The 22,880-nt window shown below is 44.8% G+C and overlaps 4 protein-coding genes across 4 annotated transcripts; 2 read left to right on the top strand and 2 right to left on the bottom strand.

The window, feature by feature from the left end:
- Positions 1 to 478: 478 nt before the first annotated feature.
- LOC137904770 (complement C1q tumor necrosis factor-related protein 2-like) lies at positions 479 to 2,716 on the top strand. The gene is made up of 4 exons (XM_068748974.1): positions 479 to 761; positions 1,187 to 1,267; positions 1,477 to 1,557; positions 1,815 to 2,716. Exons 1-4 carry the CDS (start codon positions 479 to 481, stop codon positions 2,714 to 2,716), a joined length of 1,347 nt encoding a protein of 448 aa, XP_068605075.1.
- A 2,079-nt stretch (positions 2,717 to 4,795) lies between these two features.
- On the bottom strand, positions 4,796 to 9,185 carry saga (S-antigen; retina and pineal gland (arrestin) a). The gene is made up of 15 exons (XM_068748364.1): positions 9,138 to 9,185; positions 8,592 to 8,652; positions 8,394 to 8,438; positions 8,099 to 8,298; positions 7,880 to 7,939; positions 7,735 to 7,802; positions 7,511 to 7,646; positions 6,727 to 6,811; positions 6,573 to 6,645; positions 6,312 to 6,449; positions 6,119 to 6,196; positions 5,864 to 5,878; positions 5,199 to 5,251; positions 5,044 to 5,053; positions 4,796 to 4,919 (listed from the first exon to the last, which is right to left on the bottom strand). Exons 1-15 carry the CDS (start codon positions 9,183 to 9,185, stop codon positions 4,796 to 4,798), a joined length of 1,194 nt encoding a protein of 397 aa, XP_068604465.1.
- Positions 9,186 to 10,308: 1,123 nt separating this feature from the next.
- cldn15la (claudin 15-like a) lies at positions 10,309 to 13,022 on the bottom strand. Its single transcript, XM_068748729.1, has 5 exons — positions 12,806 to 13,022; positions 11,423 to 11,587; positions 11,165 to 11,246; positions 10,969 to 11,082; positions 10,309 to 10,624 (listed from the first exon to the last, which is right to left on the bottom strand). Exons 1-5 carry the CDS (start codon positions 13,020 to 13,022, stop codon positions 10,543 to 10,545), a joined length of 660 nt encoding a protein of 219 aa, XP_068604830.1. The 3' UTR covers positions 10,309 to 10,542.
- Positions 13,023 to 15,076: 2,054 nt separating this feature from the next.
- Positions 15,077 to 17,813, top strand: crfb16 (cytokine receptor family member B16). Its single transcript, XM_068748973.1, has 7 exons — positions 15,077 to 15,131; positions 15,531 to 15,657; positions 15,782 to 15,972; positions 16,110 to 16,234; positions 16,452 to 16,599; positions 16,760 to 16,911; positions 17,170 to 17,813. Exons 1-7 carry the CDS (start codon positions 15,077 to 15,079, stop codon positions 17,242 to 17,244), a joined length of 873 nt encoding a protein of 290 aa, XP_068605074.1. The 3' UTR covers positions 17,245 to 17,813.
- Positions 17,814 to 22,880: the final 5,067 nt, after the last annotated feature.

The raw sequence follows: 22,880 nt of genomic DNA, 5'->3' as shown, positions 1-22,880 counted from the left end.
GGAGCGGTGAGTCTTTCCCAAAACTCCCTGAGGATTTTGTTTAAGGATGGATCGCAATCGAGTTTTGCTTTTCAATCTTTTCTGGAAAACTAATGGAGCACGAAAAAAAATCACGTTAATGTTATTTACTTCACAAGAGTGGAGGACACAGGATAGGGCGGTAGTTAAAAACGCTAGTTAATGATCAGCCAATCAGAGAAGCATCGTTGTAGAACTCGAGTTTTTGCTGGTAAATTCTGGTCCGACCGTAAAACAGCTCCTTTTAGGATGTAAAGTCAACGTTATGTCAGATTACATAAAGACGAAGACGTCTCATCTGGTTCTACAGAATTCCTGAAAGTTATAAATAGTTTACAGGAAACCCCCTCCCCCGCCCGGTTCTTAACATTACCTCGTTGGGTCCATCGTCCTTGTCTTCCTCCAGATGTCATCGAGGCTGCTCCAACTGCTTGTCCTCTCCTCCCTCTGCTCAGCCATGATGGGTCGAGTCACGACGAAGCCGTCCCAAATGACTGACTCCACGACGATCCACAACATCAGCAACATCAACGACATCAACGACATCAACAACATCGTCCCGGTGCGATCGTTCCACGTGCCCGACCCGTCCATGGGGAACCTTCCTGACATGGCAATGTGTGACATGCTGATGAACGAAGACGCCCCGACACATATTCACCACTTTCCTGTTTACTGCCTCTGCTCATACTGTAAGGGCTACGTTGGGCCCGAAGGAGACCGGGGAGACCGGGGCTATCCAGGTTTGTACATCTACTACTTGTTTAAATGTTAATAGCATATTTTAGAATAACCTGCGAAAATAAAATCTCTCATAGCTCTTTACACTTATATATATATATATATATAATTTAGAATACAACTACAGTGACCATCCTACTTCGAGGCTTCAGCTATCTTCTAAATATATATTGAATATTAAATATTACGTATAAATATATACGAGGAAATTCCTATTTCTCAGGTGGGTCTGGAATGTAACCCCCCCCATGAGGTAGGAGAGATAACTGTAGAAATTATTATTTTATTAGACTGTAATTCTGATAATTATTTCCACATTTGTTCTTTAAGTGTGTAAAAATGAGAGAGCTCATCTTCACTTCTTCCCAGAGAACTTGGGACTGTGATGTGAAGCTTTTGACTAACCTTGACCGTAACGTCTGATCAGGTGATGCCGGGAGTCCTGGGAGACGCGGATTGACAGGATTCAGAGGTCGTCGAGGATTCACAGGCTCTCCTGGGACGAAGGGTGAGTTGAAAAGCAGTTCCGAGTTTAATGCACCTCCAACAACAAAGGGTGATGGGCAGAAGTTGTGCTCGGGTTGGATGAGGCCGTTGTTCGTTGGGATGACAATCGAAAGATGAAACTGAACTCCATCCGGAACTTTACTTGTTGCGTGTTAACACAGGTCGTGCCGTCCTGCCGTCTGTGTTCATTTATATCTTTCTTTTTTACAGGCCAGAAAGGAGATTTGGGGGACAAAGGACAGCTTGGAGCGGCTGGTTTCATTGGGGCGAAGGGTGGACGAGGCTATAAAGGTTTGTCTAACAATGTCAAGGGTCATGACGATCGGGGGGAGTTTATTAGCATTTGCACAATAATAAGAACAAGGTGAAACTTAGAGTCAGAAACAAGCAATATTAGAAGTGCAACCTAATCTTTTTTTAAAATCTTAAACTAGAACAATTTGGCTATCATTGACACTAACAGAAGAGGCAAAAATGTTTGATGGCTAAATTATTTGCCGCTGGACTTTTATGAAAATGCAATTAAAATATTCTCAATGTGTTTCCAGGAGAAAAAGCAGACAGAGGAATGTTAGGATATGCAGGTGTACCGGGTCCTCAAGGAGAAGCTGGGACATGCCCTGCCTCCTGTGACTACGCCCATGGTCCACTGGGTCCACAAGGCCCCCCGGGATCAGCTGGTGCTCAAGGTTTGCCTGGGGTCCCGGGAAAGATGGGACCCAAAGGTTATAAGGGTGACATGGGTGACATGGGTATAAAAGGTGACCCTGGGATGATGGGCTATAAGGGTGATCAAGGTGAACAAGGGGTTTGCGAGTGCATAGATGGGGAACATGGGACTGATGGGGCAATGGGAGAACAGGGGGCTAAAGGGGACAAGGGTACCACTGGTGAACATGGAGCTGAAGGCGCCATGGGGCTTAAAGGTAACGATGGTGACATGGGTTACACTGGTTTACCTGGGCCTTGCTCCCCAGTCATCCAATCGGCATTCTCCGCATGTATCGTTGACTCGTTTCCACTTCACAATTATCCCGTACCTTTCCCACATGTCATTACCAACCCACAGGGGCACTTCAATCCAGCCATGGGCATGTACACAGCCCCCGCCAACGGCACGTACGTCCTTGGCTTCTACCTAGCAGTCAGAGAAAAGGTTCTTAAGGTTGGCATGTTCCACAATTTCAAACCTGTAGTCATAAACACCGAGACAACCGCCGGGGCCACCACCAGCCAAACTGTGGTACTCCACCTCTACATGGGAGATCGGGTGTGGCTGCAAGTCAAGGATTTGGCAAACAACGGCATGTACACAGACGACGAGAGCAAAAGCACATTCACCGGGTACCTGCTGCACCCCGACAACTGCGATTTAATTGAGAGACGAGATCTGAGTGCGCCTTACCATGAATCAAATACTGACAATTACACCTGGAGTGGGACACCATAGAAGAGTCCAACCAGCCAGTTGTAGTGACACACCCACACAATCAAACACACAACAGTGTTTTTATAACTGCAGGTTTTCAAGGGGGGTTTCTTCTTTCTAAATTTTGCGCAGTAGTGTAGCTGCTCACTGTTGTATAATGAAATGATATTTTTTTAAACAAGCCAACCAGACACAGTGTGAGGCTTGCAAGCTAGTTCAGGCAGTCCTCTGAAGCTGCACCGCTATAATAAATCCATGTAAACTATCTTTATCAATCACCCCAGTCATTCTCAATCAGTCATACTAATATTAATACTGAATTCCGATGGTGTCGTTCCGTTAGTTGCGGTTGGCGATCAATCGCCAATTCATGGACGTTGATGACACCTTCGGCAGTGCCTCAGGATGTTTTCTTAGCTATTTCACTGTATGAACCTGGAGTGCGGGTGTTTCTGTGGTGGGGGATCGCTGCAGGTCTTTGCCTAATATTTTCCACATTATTGATGGCTTTTGTTCAGACTCCCACATCCCATCAGCTATAAATCAGACTGATAAGTTTCCCGATGGATCTGGAGACTATATGATTGGTGTAATTCGACTTATTAGACACACGGGGATGTGTCTCGCACTTTTCTTTATAACCAGATTATGCACTGCTGAAAAAGCAAAAGAGAGTTGGACACACCCTAAATGAAGTGAGCTATAAACATGAGGTATAAACTTACGCACAATCTTGAAAAATAGATCAAAATGTTCACCTGATCTCTGATTGGATCACTGAGCTCGCTGCGCACATAAAACCTGATATTGAATTTTAAACAAATGCACTTTCTCTATGAAGAATTTAGAATTTCTGTTTTGTTAGGCAATGAAAGCTGGAGAGAGACGAGGGGGTGATGACATGGAGGAAATGTCTTGTAAAGACAGCTATTGCACGTTAGCTACCAGATGAGCTAATGGGTTAGCTACCACCGTACCTCCAGAATGAGCAGTATGGATTGTTACCTGTGAATTTAAATAATTAAAAAAATGTTCAGTTTCACATCCTGGAATTTGTTCAGCCGATATTCAAACCTTTTTTTTTTTTTTTTTTTGAGCCGACTCAGCTAGCTATGTGGGCTCGAGGTATGCGAGCTAAAACCACGCACGCACGTGTTCACGGTCTGATTACAAAGTGTTAGAAGATAGATAAATAAATACTTTTATTGATCCTGAGAGAAATCTTGGTAAATTAAGTGTATGAGAGAAAAATGTGAAATCGACTATGACACAAACCTGGTGTGAGGCAGTGCAGCAAATTTAATGCATTCTGAATAAACATGAACACTTTACGAAACAAACTTGTTTTTCTCACTGTGAGCAGGATTCCTCACAACATTCTGACCTGATTTGGATTCCTGGTTTGAATCATGTAATGCTCTACTGATGACAGCAATCTAACTCCAGAGGACCCGTCCTTATTGTCTTCATTTTGAGTCATTATATTTTACATCGCATGTCCTCTAAAACATAAAACTAACAAAAACAACTGGATTTTCACAGGACTGAACACACAAAGAGGGAAAGGCTTTGTCTAGTACCCTGTGGACAATATTACATTTAATATATCTATATTTCATTTAAACCATACTGCATGTATACCGGTAGCTTAACTACTTCTCTTGTAGCTGTGTCACTGAAAAAAGCATGAAAATCCAATGAGCTAACCAGGATTCATCATTTGTGCTATTTAAAGAACCATGTGAGTGTTTTTAGCATGTTAGCTCGCAAATGCTGAGGTAAAACAAATCTGGGCCTTCATTTGGTTGCAATCTGCAACCTGACCACTAGATGTCACTAAACGCAACACTCCTCTAAAACCAGCCAACAAATCCAAACATATGTTTTTTAAATCAGGTACGTCACAGGTGATCATGTCCACCTTTCCACCAGTTTGTGATCCAAGATGTGCCAGACTTCAACTTTTTAATGAAGTGGACCTGGTTCCTGCCGTTAGTGGACCTGGTCGAGTACGTCTGGTGTCATTACAACATGCAGAATCACACACACGGTCCTTAAATCAGCCTTTCCTCTCTCAAGTTGCTTCTCTCCGACTCTCATCTACTTCTCTTTGGGCCCCATGTCATCACCACCGGACACATTTCCCTCTTCATCCTCATCATCGATCATGCCCTTCATGTAAGAGCGCTTGAACTCCTGGAACTCCATCTCCTCTTCCATCTCACTGCAGATGACATGGACACGGAAGACAAGTGTCGGTAGCTTCTGTTTGCGTTCATCCGATCATTCAGAAATCAATAACATTAATTAACGTGCAGATTTATTTAACGCGCAAAACAGCAGCATACCTCTCCTTTACTGTGGGCAGCAATAAAAAGACAAAAGCAGGTTTTGGTTTAGTTTTTGAAAACATTTACAGGCATGACTAAAAGCAGCTATATTTTATTACATGTAGCTGATTTCTAATAAATGAAAACATGCACAGAGAGAAATGTCTGTTTACCTGCATCGGGTTTAGGATGCATCAGTTTGAAGGGAACCTCCAGACCAACCTCACTGGAACAAAAAAAAAAGACTCATTCCAAATATGCTATGCTATAAAATAAAAGTATGTTATATGTTCAATAATACATATTGTTTATATGTGTAACCGGATGATTGGATGTAATTGGGTAGGCAGGTGTGGAAGGGAGCACCTGTGGCCCATTTACCACTGATTGGGGGGGGCGTATATAGGTGCGTTTCCGTCTCGAAGGCAGGTTGGCCGTAGACCGTCGCTGCCGTGTCTCTCCTTTTCATTTGTTAGCCTTGTCTCTCCATTTCTTTTGCGTGTTTATAGTGTTTTTAACGCAAAGCTTGTTTTTAGAGTGTTAATAAATGTTTTGAATTGTTGAATGCCGTGCTGGTCGTCACTGTGAGCGGACCTGTGGTTGGGGAAACCCGCTAAAACAAGCTGGGGACCAACGGAACAAATTAAATAGATCTTTAAGTTGCAAGTCCTAAAGTGGCGATGTCGGCAAAGGTCGGACCGTTTGGCCCCATATTCCCAACACCACATTTGGATAGATAACCTTAAATATGTTTAAATTGCAATGTTGCTTTCTTAAAAATACATTAACATTTCAAATATGTACTGTTATGATTTAAGATAAGTAGAATTTGACCTACCTGGATCCCATCATCCTTTATGCATGGTAGAGGCGAAAATTAGAAGAAGTCAAAATTAATATGAATATTTCTTTCCTTTTCATCTCTGAAAATTATGCTACATAAATACTGAGAAAGAACTGGAACAATCGGACATAAAACCAAAGTTGAAAGTCTATAAAACTCAATAGAACTGTGGATTCTCCTGATAATTCTCCACCAGTGATACAAAATATGTGATTCCATTTAAAAAATGTTAACCAAGAGGTGACGGACCCTCCAACGACGAGCTTCACCATGACTCTGTATGAGACTATGATGCCCATGACTTCCTTCAGGACGCCCTCTTTGATACTGAAACAGAAGAGAACAGCAGATCCAGTCTGACATCGGTCTGCTGTCATTCGATGGAACTGTTGGACCCCTTTGTGTTTCAAGCCGTCGATGGTGTTTCCAAGACTTTGCTCACACGCTCGATGAGGCCAGGTTGGTGTCCTCGTGCTTCAGTTTTCCATCCAGAGCGATGCCTCGCCTCTCCCTGTTGTTGGCCAGCAGAGGCAGCAGCTTGTAGACCTTCTGCAGAGTCGCTCCAGGAGACACCGTATCCCTGAGATGGAAAGATCTGTTGTTTTAATCTCTAAGAACTCAATAAATTCAGCATTCAATGTATTTTAAACATCAAAAACTGCGTTATGTTTCGTTCCAATGAAAAGAGCGGACAATATTGTACCCCGTTTCCTCAATGGCGACACATTTGGAGTAGCTGTCGCTGGAGTACAACACCACATTGGCGACTTGATCCACTGAGGACAGTGGAACAAAAGAAGAATTTAGGCCAAGTCTAACACCAGCGCATCTGCTGGAGCAGTCAGCATCATGTTTACCAGACACGACGATGTTCTTGATGGTTTTGTTGGAATTGTTCGTGACGCTAACATGGACTTTCATTGTTTCACCGTGGTAGTACATCTGGAAACAGAACCAGAGATCAGAGTCACCTTCATCTTACAACGAACAGTTCATATTCCCCTTTCACAGATAATTAATGGATGGTAATGATAAAATAGACACTGAACCTTAAACTGTTAAATAGTCCTGCGTGGACGTTTGGGCCAGTTCACCTTCCTCAAATAGGTGTGCGCTAATGTTTTTAGCTTAGGCGCTAAAGCAGGCATGGGCAAACCCAGGCCCGGGGGCCATATGCGGCCCATTGGTCTTTTTAATCCGGCCCGCCAAACTTGTCCAAATTATATCATTAAATAAAATTGTATTATAATTAAACCTCATTCATTTGACCTTTTCCCTGTAATGCTACCTGTAAAAGGCCAAATCCTTTAATGCAATAGCTTTCATGTGTCATTTATATTAGCTCACACAAATACTCCATCCATCTGTTCTTGGTCCGGCCCCCCTGTCAAATTTTAGAACCCATTGTGGCCCGCGAGTCGAAAAGTTTGCCCACCCCTGCGCTAAAGTAAAAGGCGGAATTGTGTAAATAATATCTTTTAAACCAATCTTGGATCTTCTGCAGACTTGATGATGTCACACGAGCTTTAAGGAGTCGTTCTAGGTTAAGTCTATTAACTAGTCAGGGTGGAAGAGAGGAGATGATGACTAACGCCTCACTTTTGGGTGAAATGTTCTAGTAAGTTAACGCAGAGACTCCACCTCTTTGTCCAGACTGGCCTTGATGTGGAGCGGTTTATCCGACATGACGAAATCTCTGGTGGTTTCGACACAGGGTGCCGCGCCCTGACTGTCTGGAGCATACTGGACCTTCCTGAGCATCAGCTTCACCACACTCCTGGTGGACAAACATGACGTAAATAATGATAGGAATTAATAAATAATCCCACCTCCACAGTTTTACATTCAGATGGGACCAGGCTCACCGTTTTCGGATTTTAGCGTCCTGACTCTCGGCGCTGAACGCCTTGATCTCAAACTCCACAGCACATTGCTGCAGGACAAACAAGAGACATATTCACGTGACCTGATCGCACTCATTCTACTGTACGTCCTGAGTTAAGTTCTTACCTTGCCAACATCATGGGAAGCTGGCTGGAGAGCCACTGAGCAAGGCAGGTTGTCAGGAAACTGGAAAAAATGCAAACACCACGCAGGTCAGTGAATGCATCATGCTTTATGCACGCAGTCCTGCTTGTTTCAATCAAAACAGTGCATTTAAAGTACATGAATCTTACTTAGGCCCTGAACACTAACGGCTTCAGGTCCTCAAGAAGACGTGTGTTTCACCTCAAAGAAGAAGGGGTAGGCGTTGTCTCCCAGCTTGCGCAGCAGCTTGGCCTGGATCCTGGTGTGGATACCTTGCTCGCGGTCCTGAAGAGGTGGGTATACCTGGCGGGTTGACAGGTACAACTCCCTCCGGAACGCAATTCCCAATACATCCATGTCGTCTCTGCCGTACCGGAAGGTGCACGACAAAGTTACGAAAACTACGGGGGGAGAGGACACGTAGGACATGGGGGTCTGGTCTGAAGAGAAATCAGCCACGTTGAACTCGAGTCGATGAGCGAAACATTTTTCTGACCTTTCCTCCCCTGCAGAGCCAATGGATCAATAATGATGACGCCATCTAGTGGTGAAAAGATGTTTACGTCGTAAACAGACAAACCAGTGCAGCCGTAAATGTCCTAAGTCACATAGGTTGTAAGTCGATGACTACCTACGAAGTCGATATGTATCGGGCTCCAGATATTAGCGCCATCGGACTCAGATTCAAACTCACCCACTGGGTCCACAGAGTCAACGCGGTCCACGAAGTCTCGTTTCCCCATGTAGACCCCGACCTGCAGCAGAACACACTGAGAATCAGATTCCGATGGTGTTGAACTTTGAGAAATCAAAGAGAATTCCATCAGAATCAATTTTACTTATTGTTTCTGTCATTTTGTGAAACATTTACTTGTTGCAGCTTCTTAAATATCAGGATTAAAATAATAAATGCAGAGGAAATGCTGAATTAACACGGATACCGCATCTGACACAGCCATCAATCACACACACACGTGTCTCCGATCAGCTCACGTTGTCGTGGCGACCTCCGGAGGATAAGTCAGCTTTATAGAATTAAATGCAGCGAGGTGCAAAATGTCACCAAAGATCAATGCCAACTGATCCGCTGAGCCTCTTCAACTGGTATAAGTCATAAAAAGCACTTCATAAACCGGACTAGACAGTAACACTCAGGATTGGTACGTGCCCTAAAACCGCCCCCCCACCGATCAATCTGATCGGCTATCAGGCTGATGCTAATCAATAACGTTTCACTCACCGACTTGTCCTTACAGATCTTCTTGAAGACGACATTTTTTGAACTCATGGTTTGAGAAACAAATAAAAACTCAAACAGGAGGAAAAAATCTCTCTGAAAAAAACAAATACAATTGAAAATATATAACATATACAATCACAAAAATAAAAAAAAATCACAGAGCTGAATCCAGGCTAAAACGACATGAGAGTGGCGATGCATTCAAGGACTCACCTGTGTTGCAGAAGTCTGCTTCTGGACAGGAGGAGGAGACGGCGCTCGGTTGTCTCGGTGTCCTCAAATCTGTCAGCCAATCAGGAGCCCCGGATGCGAAGTCTGCCCCGCCTCCTCCAGACAGATGCCTGTGAATGAGCCGACTGAGAGGATTGAAGCTGGTTCTCCTCTGTCAGCATAACGGGTTCAGATTAGAGGCAGGAAGTACACAACCACGGGGAAACCACACAAAACGTGCGCGTGCAATGACCATCAATCTCAGGACCCCCCCCCCACACATTACATCGGTGCCCCCCCCACAGGACCCGGTGTGACACTGTGAGATTTACAGCTTAGACAACATGACACCAGAACTGAATCCGGTTCCAGCAGGAACGCGTCTGAACACACCCGATGAACGAACGACATCAACGCACACCGGAAAATGTTTTAACTCCTTTGATGTCCAGAGTCAGTCTGAAGGTTGAACAGCAGGTTTGTGTGTGTGTGTGTGTGTGGGTGGGTGCACGTGTGTTTAATCCACTGTTCTGCATGTCAGCAGGTCAACAGACAGGTGGATTACTGCAACGCACTCATCATCATTATTACTCAGGAGATTACACACACACACACACACACACACGCGTATGAGTACAGTGCGTGTGTGTGTGCCCTGTATATTAATAAAATGGACACAGCGACACGACAACAGACACACAACACAAAAACTAACAACAGTGACTCTCCTCCCCAAATATTAAATCAGGAGGAACTCCTCAGAGACGTTTAAATAAAGATTGGATTCAAAGTCCAGGACGACAAAAGAAAAGACAACAAAGAGACAGAGGAACACAAGGAAGACTTTAAAGTACCTTTAAAAGAGAAGAACCAATCACGTCATCATTATTTAATACAAACTTTATTTAGATAACAACTAAACGGAATGACATCACCATCTACAATCATCGCAAATCCTTATGTTAAGATCAAGATTTGAAACTCACGTCACACACTGTGAGAAAAAAAAAAAAGAAAACAGAAAAGGTCTTTTGTAATTATTACATCATGGGATTTCCTCTCATCCCACGCAAAAACAACTTATTTGTATGGTTAAAACTTTATTTGTCAACACACATCAGGACGAGGTCACCGGTAGTCTTCGCCGGTGAAGAAGGCCTGACGTCCGTACGAGAGAACAGAGAGTAAAACGTGTTTAGACGTAAGCTCTGGCTGCATCCGGGTCGGACTTGGCTGTAGCTGTGTAGACCTTTGTTGGTGCGTTTCCATAGTAACCGCTGCAATACAGGAAATAATAATCGTTATTATTAGATTCTAATAATAATGATCGTTAGTATGGTTAGAATAATAATAATAATAATGCTCACAAAGCAATGAAATAATAAAATGAGACAATACAAATGTATAAATATATAATAGAGTTTAAAAACTTTATAAAATGCAGAGCAATAAAATAAATTAATAAACTCACAAAATAAATTGTTTACAGATTTTCATATTTTTGGAGTGTTGTTAAAAAAATATTATTTTATTTTAAGCAGGATTTTCTGGATTGAAAAACCCATTATTAGAAAGTCCAAGAGCTCATCAGGAAACAATGTCGGCCGGGGGCGGGACTTACGCCTTTTTGCCTGCAGGTGACGCTCTCCTACAGGCGGAGCAGAGGCAAGCCCCGCCCATGATAGACAGACAAGCTCCACCCCATCCCAGGAAGAGGCCGGTACCCAGCTCGAACCTGCGAACAAACTCGCCGGTTCATTTTTAGCTCAGACAGACGGATGTTATGATGTCATAATGTGGGTTGGGTCTGAACTCACTTCATGCCGCCGTAGAACGGGTCGTAGAAGTCCTGAACGACTCTGTAGGCGTACCAGGAAACTGCAATCATGCAGCACAGACCTGGAACCACAGAAGAAGAGTTAACGCAAAAATATTAACAATAAGAAAACATCCAACAGGAAATAGATTCAATTGCGTCTGAGAGATTACTGCGACCAATCACAGCGGAGCACGCCACGAGGTCACCAGGGTCAGGGGAATCAGGGAAGCGACTCGCTCGGACGGTGCTGACTGACCGGCCAGGAGGCTCAGGATGCCTCCAGTGACGGCGATCTTGGCCTTTGATTGGTCGGTGGCCGAGCCGATCTTGATGCACTTGAGTCCCAACAGAGAGACGATCAGGCAGGCGAGGCCGAGCAGCAGAGCGATGATCATCAGGGCTCGACACGCCTGAACATGTCCTGCACACGGAAAGACATGAGGAACGCGTTCTCCAGGAAGCTACCGACACGCCGCGACCAAGTGACACTTTATTCTCATACTCACAATTTAACTTTATTTTTGTCAAATCACAAATTTATTCTCATAAATACATATTTTTTTAATTCTTCTCAATTTTACTTTTTAATATTAAAACAATCTTTTTCTCATATTACAAATGTATTATCCGAATGAATATAATCTTCTTCTCATTCATTTCCAATTTTATTCTCATAAATGTACAAGTTTATTCTCACAATATTAAAATTGTATCCTTGTACTATTACGACTCTGCTTTTTAATATTAAAAACGATATATTTGTTTAATAATTACAATTTATTTTCATAATCTCACATTATTGTTAATGTGAGATTAATGTGAAGGGAGCTGTCCTCCAATATATGTTTCTGTCATGATGATGAAAATGTTGAGAATCACTTATTTATTTTAATAATGACAATTTCAACAAAACCAAATCCTGTTTCGCCAGAGACCAAGTGGATCAATGCACAGAGCACTGGAGTGTGTGCTATAGATCATATATGAGGCTGTGATACACACAGTGTGTGTTACCGTAGCACATACACGCAGTTATTGTCGTGGTTAATTGCTAACTTGATCATAAAAACCCGGCACACCTCGCTACCAGAGTTTCAGCAGAGACAATCAGTGAGGTTTTTTATTTTATTGAGGAATCAATAATCAATAGTAAATTACAAAGACTCATCTCGCCTCAGCGCTACATACGATTATTTCTATAGGCTACATGGTTCAGTTTAGCTCAGTTTAGCTTATCTTATTTTATCTTAGCTTAGTTTAAAAATACATTTTAGTTCATAGTTGATTAGAGTTCCACAGCTTTTTTATGGGAGACTGGCTATTAAAACGTAAGGATTTAAAACTTATTTCACTTCCCCACATCCATAAAAAGTCTCACATATGAGGAAGTTCTAATAAAAATTCTTAAACACTTCATGTTTCGCAAAAAAAAAGTTCATTAAACCTTCCAATTAGTTTCATGAAATGTAATTTGGGAAATTAACAAACGCTCCTCGTGGTTCTCCAGAAGTTCACCATGAAAATGAAAAGTGAAATTTATTTTAAACATTTGATTGATTTGCTTCTTCCTGGAGAATCTCACCCACATTCCCCGGACTGAAACGGTCCCCGACCTCAGAGGGTCGTCACCCGTTCTTACCGGGGAGGCCGAGCAGCGTCTCAAAGTCTCGACATTCCGCGATTCCGGCGCTGTTTTCGGCGCAGGAGTGCCACAAGTTTTCAAACTGCCTCACGGAGATGATGACGCCGCCGGACACGGTGGAAATCTTCCAGTAATCGTTGACCAGCGACACCCCGGTGACCAGCCAGCTCAGTAAGCACATGATGAAGCCGGTCGCTTCCACAGCCGTCGACATGATGGCTAACGTTTCCACAAACCTCCGACGAACCCCCCGCCCCCCCGAGAACAGCCAAGCCTTCGGATCTTCAGGATCAGGGTTTGTGGACTCCGTCCTCCAGTTGGTTCCGGCTCATCTGACGACTGTGGCTCCAGCAGGAGGACTTTACTCTCTGCGGGGGCCATAAAGGGCCCGGGGAGCCACGCCCTGCCGCCCCCATCGCCTTCTACTCCCAACCGATGATGACGACGACGACGACGGTTTCAGCCACACATTATATCACCTTGAAGCCCATCACAGGTCTGAGTGATGTCATCCAGGTGCTTCCAGACGTCAGTCCTGCAGGAATGTGAGAATAAAATCTAGAATGAAATAAAACTCATCACAATGTGCATTGCAGGATTTCCCCAAACCTTCAGGAAAATCCCTCCATGCGTCCATCAATGCCTGTTTAGATTACCTGTCCGATGCCCCGCCCCTCCACAAAGGTCAGCTCAGTGGGTTTTGCATAGAACGGTCAAAAACGTCTAAAGTAGAAGCCTCAAAATCCTGAAATGTATATCAACTGTGATACGTTTGGCAATAAAGGGTTAAAGGACAATAAACATGTCCGTGTCCAAATGAGGAAGTAGAGGAAGAGGAAGAATGAGTTGAGAAGAGCAGCTAGTCTGGATGATGAAGGGTGGCTTATTTGAGACCAACTTTTAAATCTGACTTTCATCTAATTAATGAGACTTTAAATGTTATTACTTAAAATGAGCTGAAACCTGAAGCAGCGGATCGGAGCTGATTTTCTCTGACGTTAGCAGGTTGTTGGTTTTAAAGCTTTATGGCCGGTGACAGTTAATGTTTGATCGACATGAGAGTCCAAAGTCTGGATGTCCTCCGTCGGGGGGGGGGGGGGGGGGGCTGGACCAGGATGTTCAGAGGAAGATGTGAAACAGAAACCGGACGTCGTCTTATGTGATGATCGTGTTTACGGCCAAAGATGGACCTTCAAAGTAAATGAGGACACTAACCGTTGAATCCGGCACAGTGGGTAGCGCGGTTGCCTCACGGCAAGAAGGTCGCTGGTTCAAATCCAACGTGGAGCCTTTCTGTGCGTCGCAGCACCACCTGCTGGCAACGGGAAATAACAATACGTAAAATACAAATTTGGTAGGCGTGTTCTCATCTGATCTTTGAGAAAGCATCTCGAGGGTAAAACCTAGCCCCGACAGGAGGTCGGCCGTTTTAGCTTTAACACTGATTTTATTTTTAGTGGTTATATTTTTTTGCTTTGATCAGTAAACTCTGAACTACGTAGCGACGAACAGTCATCATAGATTTGTGCGTAGCCACGCTCACCTGTCAGCGGTAGAAACAGCCCCCCGCCCTGAAGTCATCCATTTAAGCGCCACCTACTGGCAACATGAAGTACGCTTTTTGTGTGAAATATTTGATTTATCCCAACAAGAGTTTCCATGTTTTGGTTTTCAATAATCATTAACACAGGTGACACCAGAGCCGTGTTTTACAGAGTGAAGTACCCTTAGGTGCATTGGGTACACCAGCCTATAGTATTCAGTACATGCTGCGTATTTCTCTGCAGTATGTACAGGCGTGTTCCGTCCAACGCAGTGAAACGAGTCTGACTTCAGGTTTGGCATTCTGGAAGTGATTCACAGGTAGGACTCGAGCCTCCACGACGTCGCCTGGGTTCAGGTGTTCGGGACTGAAGCAGATCACGACAGATGAAGCCCCGAGGGACCTCGTCGAACGAGTCCGACCGGCTCTGCGACCCAAAACCAGCAACATCCGCAAAGGGCAGCTCTTCTCTGCAGGCGCGGTTCAGACGGCTGCTGTCCTCCGACGGTGCAAGTTTGGACCAGAGGCCGGGAGAAACGCTTGGATTTAAAATAAAGACGTTTCGGGATGGGCTGAAGGACGAGTGCAGGATTTAAAGTCAAAGCTCTCTTCGAGGGCCTTCTGGACGGGAGTCCGGATCACTTCATGTCCCGGAGCAGGTTTCGTTCCGGCCACCGGACGGGTCTGGATACATTAGTCCAGATGTGAGCCGATCTCTGGTCCTGATGATGATGATGATGATGATCATAATGATGATGGCCCTGCTGGACATCACAAACTGTGAGCTCACATCCGAGAATATTTCCACGCTAATTTGATTGGGTTTTTTGGAAATTATTCATAATATGTTTTGTTTTATTTGAATTTTTGGAGATATTCTGCTATAAAAAAAAAATAAATGAAGAGAACTTGTGCACAAAGTCAGCCACATTTATATAAATATGTGGATGGAAAGATTCCTAGAGCCTCAGAAAAGAACGGAAATGTTTAAAAAGGCTAAAACGTTGCACAAGTCGGGCTTCACCAGGAAAGGACCTCTCACAGAACAGGTTTGCAGGGATTGTTTGAGTCGCTGTTTGTGTTCCTCCCCCGAACGGGGTGCCCTGAGGCTGGGATCACGCTGCATGGACGACTCCCATCGCTCATCGGCCTGACCTTTCAACCTCTCTGTGCCGGCAGACGCTTGGATGCTGCCGCCTCCCAGCCATGTCTTCATGGAGTCCGTGGACATGAGACACGTCCTGAGGTGGAGCCCGCCGCAGGCGCCGTGCAACACTACGGTCCTGTACTCCGTTCAGTTCCAGGGGTGAGCCACCCTCCAGAATCCAGATTCATCGTCTGATCAAACAGCCTCGGTGGTTCGTTCAGAAATCCCCGTCCGACGGAGAATATTTACGCAGATTTGAGGTTTGACGCCGTGTCGCTTTCAGGGAGTTCGAGCTGACCATCCTGAACGACAGCTGGGTGAACGCTGCCGAGTGCCGGCTGACTCCTGACACCGAGTGCGACCTGACCTTTGACCTGGGCTCCGACTCTGACTACAACCTGCGCATCAAGGCCCAGTGCGAGTCCCAGACGTCACCGTGGACCAATCTCAACTGCCTTTTCAACCGCAAGCACAGTAAGAACGAGAAATCAATCAACGAATCAACGGCAGCATCGTTAGCGTCGATCTATGGCGACGAAGGCCCCGCCTTGACCCGGCTGCAGAGGCGGAGCTACTGTTTTAATGTCTGACTGTGAATCTCATCGTGGCAGCGATCCTGACGGCGCCGAAGATGGCGGTGACCACAGTGGGCGACGCCCTTCAGGTGTCGGTCGACGAGCTTCCTGCCACCGCCGCTGCCACGGTGAGGGTGTGGAAGAAAGGCCACGAGCTTCAGGTCAGAGTTCACGTCTTTGTTCTTGCTTATCGGCTTGATCGTTCTTCTGATTAGCTTCATACTCCTGTCTTTCTTTCCTTTCTACTTTTTTTTTGTCTCACTCCTTTATTTTATCTCTTTCATTCTTTTTTTTTTTTTTTGGGGGGGGGGGGGGGGGGAATCTTTGATCACAGACCAGTAGCATCACAAAGTGTGTGTTCCTCTCTATCCTGCTCAGACCAGCGTATACATGATGCCGGCTGAGGAGGAGCAGCTGCATGTCGCCGCCCTGCAGGAGGGATCCGTGTACTGCGTCAGCGCTCAGACTGTCCTGGACACACACCACCACAGCAGCAGCACCGACACCCAGTGTGTGTCCATCAGAGGTACAAACACACACCTTTGTGCTGTTTGAATCGTCATAAACTTTATTGACAAAAGATCCTCTTGACAAAATCCATGTTAAATGAACTTTGGGGCCATGTCTGAAAATGTTTTCCGGGATCATTTGGTCGGTAGAAATGTCTCGTCTTGATTTACCCGCAGGTCCAGACACAGTTTGGAAGAGGATGACCACCCCGACTGTGATTATCTTCATCATGGCGGGTTTCCTGTTGGCTGTGTTCTGGTCCATCATTCACCGCCACTCGGAATTCTGTCAAAAGTATTTCCACAAGGAGCCACCGCCACGCTCACTGGTCAGTGCTTCTCTCCTTCATAGCAAAAGAATCAGGTTAGCAGCAAAAAGAAGCTAAGCTAACGTTACCACAGCAACCTCACTTCAAACACATCTCAGCAGTCGCCATCAAAGGTAGCAGAAAAAAAACAATGATGTCATTCCCCACGTGTGTGTTTAAATCTTCTCACTAAGATTGTGTGTGTGTGTGTGCGTGTGCGTGTGCGTGCGTGCAGCAAAATAAATGCACCAAGACTCTAAATTGATCCTCTATTTGCAGCAATTTGATTGGAACATTCAAATCCCGGGGAGCCGAAAGGAGGCGGAGCTTTGTGAGCTGGTCAGCGTGGTGTAGGACAAACTTTTGTATTTAAAGAATTAGCACTGAGGGGCCTCCTTCAGTGGATGTTAGGAAGGACTTCCTGTTTGCGGATGATGCAGCGGAGCTCAGCTCTAATCGGTGCGTTCAAATGTAGTGGGAAAAACTAGAATGAGAAGACAAACAAGAGGAGACGACGTACAAAAAATAAATGGACGCCCGGCTTTTATGAGGTACGGTGGAGGATTAGGGACACACCGAGAAAATGAAAGACATTTCAAGATCCGTCCAGCTTCCGATGGGTTGATTGTTTCTGTTTCTTTGTCTTGATTTGTTTTTGGTAAACGCTGTAAAATTGTGCATAAATGTGTTTGAAGTATTTTTAAACTGTTCAGGTTAAAGTGTTCTCTTTCCATTTTGTTATATAACTAAATGTTTTTAACCGCTGTTATAAAAAAATGGGAAAAATGGACACAACGTTCTATAAATGATTTTCATAGCGCTACGTTTCGTGTTTTGCTAATGCTTTTGTTTAAATAAGGATTTCTATTTTTTTACATATTTTGATATAAATGTATTTCATTTCTGTATTTCATTCAAATTAAAGAAATACAAGGACAAGATATTTTACAATTCAAACTTTATCGATTTTAGTAAATATACATTACAACCCATTCAGAAATCCACGCCGCCTCATCAGGATGCAGAATCAAAACTAAAGGCTGTGTTAAAACTTTCACTTTATTATTTGATCATAATTCAAACGCAGACAGTGACAGGGTTATATTTGCACCGCTCTCCTCTTCATCAAATACACACATTAGTACTACAATAAAAAGACAACACTAAGTGTATAAATGGCTGTTATTGAACTACTTACACCAGAAGAAGTAAAAAGATTTGTTCGAATCATGATATTTCTTTTATAGAAACTGGTTCAGACTCACAAGATCACTATTTAAGACACGGCGCAGTACCCGTCACTGCAAACCACCCGAGTCCTCCGAGCTGAAGGACCCAGAACATGTAATCAGGTTCCTCTGTTTACCTCCTTCTCCTCTCTAACTCGAGCTCTTACTAACCAGAGGCAAAAATAATTTTGATGTTGACATCAAAATCAGATTTATTGACAATTTATCAAGGTCCTAGTCCTCGCATCAGAATCAGACTTGTAATGGTTTGTACGAATGATCACATCCATCATTTGGGTTGTCCTTGGCGACAGAATCAGCCTCGTCTTGGTGTGCGTTGGTGTCCCCCTTGATGTCGGTAGCGGTCGCGGTCCCGTCCCGATTGCCAGTGTCGTTTGTTGGGCTTTGATTGCTTTGCAGTAACTCCTTGGGCGGACTCTGCAGGAGGTTGTCTCCTCTCTCTACTTTAGCCATGTACTCTGCTTTTTCCCGTGTCGCTATCAGGTACTGAATTCGCTGCTTCCAACCGGGCTTGGCCTCAGACTTCTCTCCCTCGACGAGCATGTCGATGTATTCCGGGGCGGCGAGAGGATTGGGCTTCAGCGCTATCTCTTTGAGCCTATTCAAACACTTTGCTGACTTCTCTATCAGCTTCACCACCTCGGCCTGCACGTTGTCATACTCGGCGTTGAGTCTGCGGATCAGCGCCTGAACCGGCATCTTTGCCTCGGTGGCTTTTAGGTACTTGTCCTTCAAGTCTTTTATAGTTTGCCTTTCTTTCACTTCTTCATACTCCCATTTGTACTTTTGATTAAAATGAAGATCCCAGAAACATTTTCCGGGACACTGGGTACAGCATCCGTTCGTTCCCATGGCAACGCACCTCCTCTTGTTTGCGTCGTCGGGTATCACACAGGGATAGTGGCAGGTACTATGACACTGTTGGCAATTGGTAATGAAATTCCCACTCCCAGAAATGTCTACCTGAAGGGGCTTCATGACGGGGATTTCAAACTCAAAGTTCTCATTTCTGCTGATCTCTGCCTCGTGCTCTTTCAGTTTCTCCGTCGTCTCTTTGATCTCCTCCAGTTTGGCCAGCCCGACTTTAACCTGCTTCTGCAAAGTTTCTATGGAGTTCTCCAGGTGCTGCCTTTCTCGGAGAACCTCCTTCGTCATCGTCAGACTTTTGGTTTCGATGACGGTCAAGGCAGCAAAAAACCTCTCCATGCTTTTTGTCCCCATGTTCCAAAACATCCGGTCGAAGCCGTCGTCGGATTCCGACGACGGCTTCGACCGGTTGGGTGCGAACAACGCCGAGTTATTGAACTTGAAGTGATTTGGCAGCCCGTCTGTCGTTTTCGGGCACGGGACGCCCGACTTTACGATCGCCTCCAGAACCGGCGGCTGCTGGCCGTCGGCGAATGTCACCAGAACTCTGATGTTCTCCGCCACGTCTTTACCGAAGATGGACAGCACCGAGTCGAAGACGTATTTCTGCGACGGCGTGAGTCGAGCTAAAGCCGCCTGAGCTACGAAGCAGACGGCGTCGATTTCACTGACGCCCAGGTTAGCGGTGAAGAGGTTCCGAAGTTGCTCTGTGATCTCCCTGTCTCTCCGTATTCCCCTGGTGTCGCCGAATCCCGGCGTGTCGATGACGGTGAGGGAGTAATTTATCCTGAAGCCCTCCCCGTAGTTGATTTTGTAGACGGTGACTTCAGAGGTTTGGCTCTCCGTTTGCGATTTCATTTCCTCTGCGACCAACTTGAACCGAAACGAGTCCTCCCACTCCACGCCCAGAATGTAATTGATCATGCCGTTGATCAGCGTCGACTTGCCAGCACCGGTGGCTCCGAGAATCATTATGGTGCGATTGTGCTTCGCTGATTCCTTCCCGAAAGTGAAACGCTTGCAGCCAGAAACTTTGATTTGCTCTTCTTTTAGAGGAACTTTATAAAGAGGCAGAGGACTCGGTTGATTTCCAATCAATTGGCTTTTTCCTTTGACGAAATCGGCGATGCGGCTGTTGGACTCCGACACGTAATTATATGTTGAACATGAATTTGAAGTCAGGAACGACACACTGGGCTCCGTTGCTTCGTCAGAGTCTGGTTTGGATCTGGGAATCAGCGATGAAACTTTAGAGGCAAAGGACTCCCAGTCTGACTTCAACTTGGAAAACATTTCGAGGCGATTCTGGGTTGAAGCAAAGGTCGGGAGGTAACCGGTCCAGATTTCAGACTCCTGGTGGTTAAAGAAGCTCCTCGATCTGGTTGGTGTCGGCGCCGCCGGGTCCGATTCTGAACAAGAGAACATGTAAGACGTGAGACCTCATCCAGCTGGTGGGACACTGATCGGGTCATCAATACAATCGTCCCTCGTTCATCGCGGGGGTTACGTTCCGCCCCCCCCCCCCCCGCCCCCCCACCATGATGGGTGAAAATTTGCAAAGTAGCGACACCATATTTATTTGATTACTTTACGTGTATTTTTGTATTGTAATATAGTAACAGTGGTGTGTATACATCAAAACAAAACACGCAAGCACAAAGACACAAACGCTGATGCATGAGTGAGGCGAATGTAAAACGCGTTTTTATTCATTGTATTGTTATTTATTATCTTTTAACCGTTCATATATATATATCAGCAGCAGAGACACAAACTTGAGTTTATGTTTTGCTTTGTTAAACGTTTTAACATATTTAGTTCCGTTTGTGAAAAAGGACAACGTCGAGTTTTGTTTTGAAGTCAATTCCGTGACGCAGTTAAACTGGTTTCACTGGTCTGCTGTCTGTCACCAGTGCCCTCAGGGATGTTTAACTGGGAACGGCGCCAAAAGAAGAAGATCTCATTACGGCGTATACATTTGTCTGGATCGACTTTTAAACGTTACCTTTACAGGCGTGAAATAACCAGCTGGGGGTCACAAGAAGCTCGTCATGTGACAGGAAGGAAGTCACGACACGCCCGACTCCATTAAAGGATGGATCCGTGAGTAAAACAAATAAATCGGAATCCTCCGACATGCTGCAGAGTCCAATACATAAACAACTTTCTCATGAAAGTTAAAACTACAAAAGATGCTTTCTTCACACGAGAGAAACTACAAAACTGGAATCTGATGTGGCCTGAAGTCGAGATGTAATCAAGCAGCGACGTTCCTGCGGCTCTTACCATCAAGAGTGTTTAACCATGAAGTATATACAAGCATCAGGACACATAAATAGAATATAAATAGCTTATAAATAGATTATAATTCAGAGCATATCATCAGGTGACTCACCTCCCAGATGGATCCGCTGGCTGACTGTTCCAGCAGCCGGTCGGCAGCGCTTAATGCCATTCGCTCTCTGCGGGGAGTGTCGTCTTACCGCACAAGTTTGAACAGTCAAATGTTGAACAAGTAAAAAGGTTCACAGTTTTTTGTTTCATTATAGATGAACCTTTGACGCGGTTGTAAAACTAAAAGTGGGAGTTTTCCAGTCTCTCTGGGTTCAGATGAGGCCCCTTTTGTACCCGGTCAGAACCAACTGGACACTGATTAAATGTTCAAATAATAAAAAGTATCTCTATTCAAGAAGATAAGAGAGGGAGGTGGGGGGGGGGGGGCGAGTCTGAGAGTGAAACCTTGTTCACGTCTTCTCAGACAGAGTCTTTTCCTGGGAGCCACAGCCGACGCCGCTCAGCCGGTTATTCTACCGTAAACTACCGTCACAGCCTTAACGTGAGGCTTGATTATTTAGTCAGTCTGCTTTATTTATTATTATTTCAGATTCAATTGACTGGTTTCTTTCATCTCCTTCAGTTTTACACTGCGAGTGTAACAGGGTTGTTATGGCCTGGTTAAATCCTGATAAGTTGTGGGCCAGTGCCTGTCACAAAGACTGGTTATTTTAGTCTTAGTGTTTTTCTTCTATATTTTATTGTAAATATTTCGAAATGTATTTATGTAATTTGATTTAGCTGCCTGGCATTTGTATTTTATTTAATTGCCCTGTATTTTGGTTTAGTCCTCCGCCCTCTTCTTCTCTGGTTTTGGTTTAGTCCTCCGCTCTCTTCTTCTCTGGTTTTGGTTTAGTCCTCTGCTCTCTTCTTCTCTGGTTTTGGTTTAGTCCTCCGCTCTCTTCTTCTCTGGTTTTGGTTTAGTCCTCTGCTCTCTTCTTCTCTGGTTTTGGTTTAGTCCTCTGCTCTCTTCTTCTCTGGTTTTGGTTTAGTCCTCTGCTCTCTTCTTCTCTGGTTTTGGTTTAGTCCTCCGCTCTCTTCTTCTCTGGTTTTGGTTTAGTCCTCCGCCCTCTTCTTCTCTGGTTTTGGTTTAGTCCTCCGACCTTCTTCTTCTCTGGTTTTGGTTTAGTCCTCTGCTCTCTTCTTCTCTGGTTTTGGTTTAGTCCTCCGCTCTCTTCTTCTCTGGTTTTGGTTTAGTCCTCTGCTCTCTTCTTCCCTGGTTTTGGTTTAGTCCTCTGCTCTCTTCTTCTCTGGTTTTGGTTTAGTCCTCTGCTCTCTTCTTCTCTGGTTTTGGTTTAGTCCTCCGCTCTCTTCTTCTCTGGTTTTGGTTTAGTCCTCCGCCCTCTTCTTCTCTGGTTTTGGTTTAGTCCTCCGACCTTCTTCTTTGGTTTTCTGGAGGCTCCGCTATAAAAACTCGGGCCCCGCCCCTTCCGCTTCCTCTCGTGAACGGCTCATGTTGGGGAAGGTAGGCTGTTTTAGTATCTGTTGTCGTCGTCTGTTTTGAAGTTATTTTTATCTTCATTTTAGCATTTATTTGTA

This window comes from Brachionichthys hirsutus, chromosome 15 (genome assembly GCF_040956055.1).
Source record: "Brachionichthys hirsutus isolate HB-005 chromosome 15, CSIRO-AGI_Bhir_v1, whole genome shotgun sequence".
NCBI classification, from domain to species: domain Eukaryota; kingdom Metazoa; phylum Chordata; class Actinopteri; order Lophiiformes; family Brachionichthyidae; genus Brachionichthys; species Brachionichthys hirsutus.
Note: the sequence above shows the minus strand (reverse complement) of the source record. Positions and strands in the feature narration are given on the sequence as shown.

What these genes read in the sequence shown, in the direction of transcription:
- LOC137904770 (XM_068748974.1), top strand. Translation starts at nt 479, where the DNA reads ATGGGTCGAGTCACGACGAAGCCGTCCCAAATGACTGACTCCACGACG. An exon ending in GGGAGACCGGGGCTATCCAG is followed by an intron (nt 762 to 1,186) that starts GTTTGTACATCT and finishes ACGTCTGATCAG; the next exon opens with GTGATGCCGGGAGTCCTGGG. An exon ending in GGGTGGACGAGGCTATAAAG is followed by an intron (nt 1,558 to 1,814) that starts GTTTGTCTAACA and finishes ATGTGTTTCCAG; the next exon opens with GAGAAAAAGCAGACAGAGGA.
- saga (XM_068748364.1), bottom strand. Translation starts at nt 9,185, where the DNA reads ATGAGTTCAAAAAATGTCGTCTTCAAGAAGATCTGTAAGGACAAGTCG. An exon ending in TGACTCTGTGGACCCAGTGG is followed by an intron (nt 8,439 to 8,591) that starts GTGAGTTTGAAT and finishes TTTCACCACTAG; the next exon opens with ATGGCGTCATCATTATTGAT. An exon ending in AACCTGGCCTCATCGAGCGT is followed by an intron (nt 6,197 to 6,311) that starts GTGAGCAAAGTC and finishes CTTCTGTTTCAG; the next exon opens with TATCAAAGAGGGCGTCCTGA.
- cldn15la (XM_068748729.1), bottom strand. Translation starts at nt 13,022, where the DNA reads ATGTCGACGGCTGTGGAAGCGACCGGCTTCATCATGTGCTTACTGAGC. An exon ending in GACGCTGCTCGGCCTCCCCG is followed by an intron (nt 11,588 to 12,805) that starts GTAAGAACGGGT and finishes TTCCGTGTGCAG; the next exon opens with GACATGTTCAGGCGTGTCGA. An exon ending in CATCCTGAGCCTCCTGGCCG is followed by an intron (nt 11,247 to 11,422) that starts GTCAGTCAGCAC and finishes CTGTGGTTCCAG; the next exon opens with GTCTGTGCTGCATGATTGCA.
- crfb16 (XM_068748973.1), top strand. Translation starts at nt 15,077, where the DNA reads ATGATGATGATGATGATGATCATAATGATGATGGCCCTGCTGGACATC. An exon ending in CCTTTTCAACCGCAAGCACA is followed by an intron (nt 15,973 to 16,109) that starts GTAAGAACGAGA and finishes TCATCGTGGCAG; the next exon opens with CGATCCTGACGGCGCCGAAG. An exon ending in AGAAAGGCCACGAGCTTCAG is followed by an intron (nt 16,235 to 16,451) that starts GTCAGAGTTCAC and finishes TATCCTGCTCAG; the next exon opens with ACCAGCGTATACATGATGCC.